Source organism: Rhea americana, unplaced genomic scaffold (genome assembly GCF_003343005.1).
Source record: "Rhea americana isolate MKP2758 unplaced genomic scaffold, rheAme1 scaffold_317, whole genome shotgun sequence".
NCBI lineage: Eukaryota > Metazoa > Chordata > Aves > Rheiformes > Rheidae > Rhea > Rhea americana.
The window spans coordinates 50583-54292 of record NW_028186443.1 but is presented as its reverse complement, the minus strand read 5'-3'; the positions used below and the strand labels follow the sequence as shown (position 1 = coordinate 54292).

General features: G+C 59.7%; 1 protein-coding gene across 1 annotated transcript in view; it reads right to left on the bottom strand.

Moving 5' to 3' along the window:
• Window positions 1-548: 548 nt before the first annotated feature.
• Window positions 549-3710, bottom strand: part of RAP1GAP2 (RAP1 GTPase activating protein 2) — a 37354-nt gene continuing 34192 nt past the window's right edge. The window contains exons 18-23 of the mRNA XM_085310349.1: window positions 3553-3690; window positions 3317-3435; window positions 3025-3138; window positions 2470-2587; window positions 1726-2196; window positions 549-602 (exon numbers count right to left, since the gene is read on the bottom strand). Coding sequence (XP_085166475.1) covers window positions 549-602; window positions 1726-2196; window positions 2470-2587; window positions 3025-3138; window positions 3317-3435; window positions 3553-3690 — 1014 coding nt within the window. The remainder of the gene's footprint in view (window positions 603-1725; window positions 2197-2469; window positions 2588-3024; window positions 3139-3316; window positions 3436-3552; window positions 3691-3710) is intronic.

Here is a 3710-nt window from a genome sequence, read left to right as displayed (position 1 = left end):
AAAAGAAAAAAAAAGAAGAAAAAAACCCAGTGAACAAGAATATTTGTTCAAGCTGTAATGCTGACTGCTGCTAGACCAGCTTGACAGCCAGGCAGTTTAATACACTGTCATGAATGTTATCAATGTTTAGTCTGTTTTGGCTGAATGCTTGGCAAAATCTGTACATTAAATGTCTTTGATGGAACAAATTGAGGCTTAATTATAATACACAATATTTCTAATAGAAATGCCACTGAAAAGGCTACAACAAATGACTTATCAGTGCAATGTATGGGTGGATTTCTACGTTCTTGGCAGGGAAAATACAAAATAAACACTTGAAATATTAAAAAGGACTGTTTTAATACTTCAGAGAATCAATAGTCCAATACGGAGGAGGACTTGTGGGGTGCTGAGCTACAAAAACAAAGCAAACCAGACTATTTTTCAGCTCAATTTTTCTCCTAGAGTTGTTCCCAATTACTGAATTGTTAAAGGTGAATTTGCAGCTGTCTGGCTGTTTTGCAAACAGGGCGTAAGTTCGTAGTGTGCATTTTTCATTTGAATCATCATTTCTTCCAGCAGGCTTCGTGGTGCATGAGGAAATTAAAACAGTTGTCGGTCTGTGGGTAAGGAGAGAGTGATGCAGATACTCTGAACRTGCAAAACTTTCCAGCTCCGAACAGTGTCATTATTATTTTAAYGAATTAACAAAGTGCCCATTCTGACAATTTTACGTGTACTTATTTCGTAAATTGTCTTCCTAAAATGGATAGTGTAGTGGCAGAGTGCGTTACCGGCAGGTGTAATGCTGCAAGGCCAAAGAAAGCTGCTTGTTTATTAAATAATCTGTGAGTCATAGCTCATTCCTTGGAGACAGTGAGTTTCCAAGACTACTGGAAATGTCTGTCAAGAGGGAAAGGAGTAAACAAAACCACAACAAAAGCCACCTATGCACTCTAATTTATAAGGGAAACAGATTCCCCATGGAAATACAGAAATAAAGCATGTTAGCCAGCCTGCAAAGCAGTGAGGATGCATCTCCAAAACACCACTCTCATCAGTATTTTCGGAGGCAGCGAGGGCTTCTTTGGCTCTCTGCAGGCTCCTTGCTCAGACCGAAGACAGTTCAGCCAGAAGAAAAACCATTCAGCTACATTTCTAGTCCCAGAACTGTTTGTTCTGCCCCATTAATTTTAAGCAAACGGTTCCTAAATTTACTGAAGTTAATAGTGCTTGAAACTGGGCTTGGCGTGCTCGGTGTGGCTCGCTCGGGAACAGCTCCCAGGGTTTTGGGGTTGGGAGCAGCAGCAGAGCCCGGCGGGCTCCCCGCGGGCAGTGGGGCACGGGGGGTGCTCCCCGTCGTCCGGCCAGGGGCTTACTGGGGCCAGCGCCCATGCCAGAGCGAGGAGGGGAAGCCGAGCGGCCCCGGGAGCAGGAGCAGGAGATGGGTGAGGGGCATGAGGTGGAGGATGAAGAGCACGAGGTGGAGGACAAGGTGGATGCGGGCACAAGGTGGACAAGGTGGAGGACAAGGTGGACAAGGGCACGAGGTGGAGGACAAGGTGGAGGAGGGCACGAGGTGGACAAGGTGGAGGACAAGGTGGACAAGGGCATGAGGTGGAGGACAAGGTGGATGAGGGCACAAGGTGGACAAGGTGGAGGACAAGGTGGAGGAGGGCACGAGGTGGTGGACAAGGCGGACGAGGAGCAAGGGGAGGCCGGGGAGCAGCGGCTCCAACCCACCTGTGGGGCTNAGGGGAAGCCGAGCGGCCCCGGGAGCAGGAGCAGGAGATGGGTGAGGGGCATGAGGTGGAGGATGAAGAGCACGAGGTGGAGGACAAGGTGGATGCGGGCACAAGGTGGACAAGGTGGAGGACAAGGTGGACAAGGGCACGAGGTGGAGGACAAGGTGGAGGAGGGCACGAGGTGGACAAGGTGGAGGACAAGGTGGACAAGGGCATGAGGTGGAGGACAAGGTGGATGAGGGCACAAGGTGGACAAGGTGGAGGACAAGGTGGAGGAGGGCACGAGGTGGTGGACAAGGCGGACGAGGAGCAAGGGGAGGCCGGGGAGCAGCGGCTCCAACCCACCTGTGGGGCTCCGGCTCATGATCACGGGGGTGGCTGCAGCCCCGCTCGGGCTCTCGCCGCCGGGCGACGCGCTGTAGACGAACACGTCCTGCTTGAAGGGCGACGCGGTRGACGGCTGGCTCCCCTGCAACGCGAGAGATGGAGCCAGGCCGGGCGTTTCCGCCGGCGGCCTCGGTCGGCCGTGCTCCGCGCGCGCTTCGCCACGCTGGGCTCATCCGGGAGCCCTCCGCGCGCCCGGGCGGGCACGCCAGAGGCGCCGTCCTGACGGACGGACGGACGGACGGACGGCAAGGGCCAACGCGCGCTGGCGCGCCCCACGGCGCTCCCGGCCCCGCACGAGCAAAGCCGCTCGGGCTCACGTTTCGGGCCGCGGCGCAGCGCGGGGGCCGGCGCCTACCAGGCTGTCGTACTCCTCCAGGGTCTCGCTCTCGCCCGCCGCGCTGCTGAAGCTGCTCGTGCTCGAGGAGGAGCGCGAGATGTTCGGCCGCCCGTTCTCCTTCAGCTTCATGAACGGCCTGCGGAGCACGAGGGAGCCGCGGTGGGCGGCGGGCAGAGCCCCGCGCCCGCGCCGCCGGGGCTCCGCGCAGCCGTGCCGGTGCATAACCGCCCCGAGCGCCGGCGAGCAGCCCAGAGGCGGCGCCGATGGGCACCGGCGGGTCAGGCTATCTCCTCCCACGGGAGGACGGGACCGGCCGCTGCAGTCCCTCCACGCCCCGCGCGCGAGGCTTGGGGCAATTCCCGTCACGCACTCTTCTTTGCCGYCCTTTTTTCTCCAAAGATGCCTGTTTTCACACAGCAAGGGGGCTCTGCGCACGCATCGCCAGAATCTTTTTTTTTCCCCCCTCTCTGAATATCGAACTTATTTATGGCGAGGCCGGCCGGCAGGTGTTGTTCGGCAAGCTCCCKGAAGATCCGCAAGGCGCGGGGCGAGCCGCCCGCCGCCGCCGCTCACCTGTCCTTGCTGGGGCAGATCTCGGGGGAGCTGGGGTTGGAGGAGGCTTCGGATTTCGCCTCTTGAGAGGAATGTCCCGTATCCGGCACCTTCTGGGCTCCAGAAACGCTGTCGCTGCGGGCACAGAAAGGGCAGGCGGCACAGGCTGTAGCAGGGCCCCAAAGCGTTCGCTCAGCCGTATCCCTAACGCCACGGGCCAAACGGCAGCAACGGCGATGCTCCCTCGACCGCGCGAAAGCCGGGGCAGGGGGCCCGGGACGGCGGCCTAGCGGGGCCGCCTCGGCGCGCTCACCACCTCGTCCTGCTCTCCGAGGGGCCTTCGGACGCCGTGTGCAGGCGAGGGAACAGCCCCGAACGACGCTTAATCGGGCTCCGCGACTGGTTCTTGGCCGCCGCCACGGGCACCGGCGGCTGCGGAAACGGAGCGGTCCGGGTTTAGGGAAAGCAGAGACATTGCCTCGCTCCGCGGGCTGCAGGAGACCGAGCGCGCGGCCGGGTGCCCGGAGGGGCGGCCGCGCCGGCGCTCACCGAGAAGGCGGTCTTGGCGGCCTCGGCGCTGTTGTGGGCGATGCCGCCGCTGAGGCTGCCGGGGATGCCGCCGCCGTGGTGCTTCCTCTGGCTGCCCACCATGGTCTCCATGGAGTGGCTGCGCACCCGGATCGCTCGCTGCGCGCCGCCGGGCACGG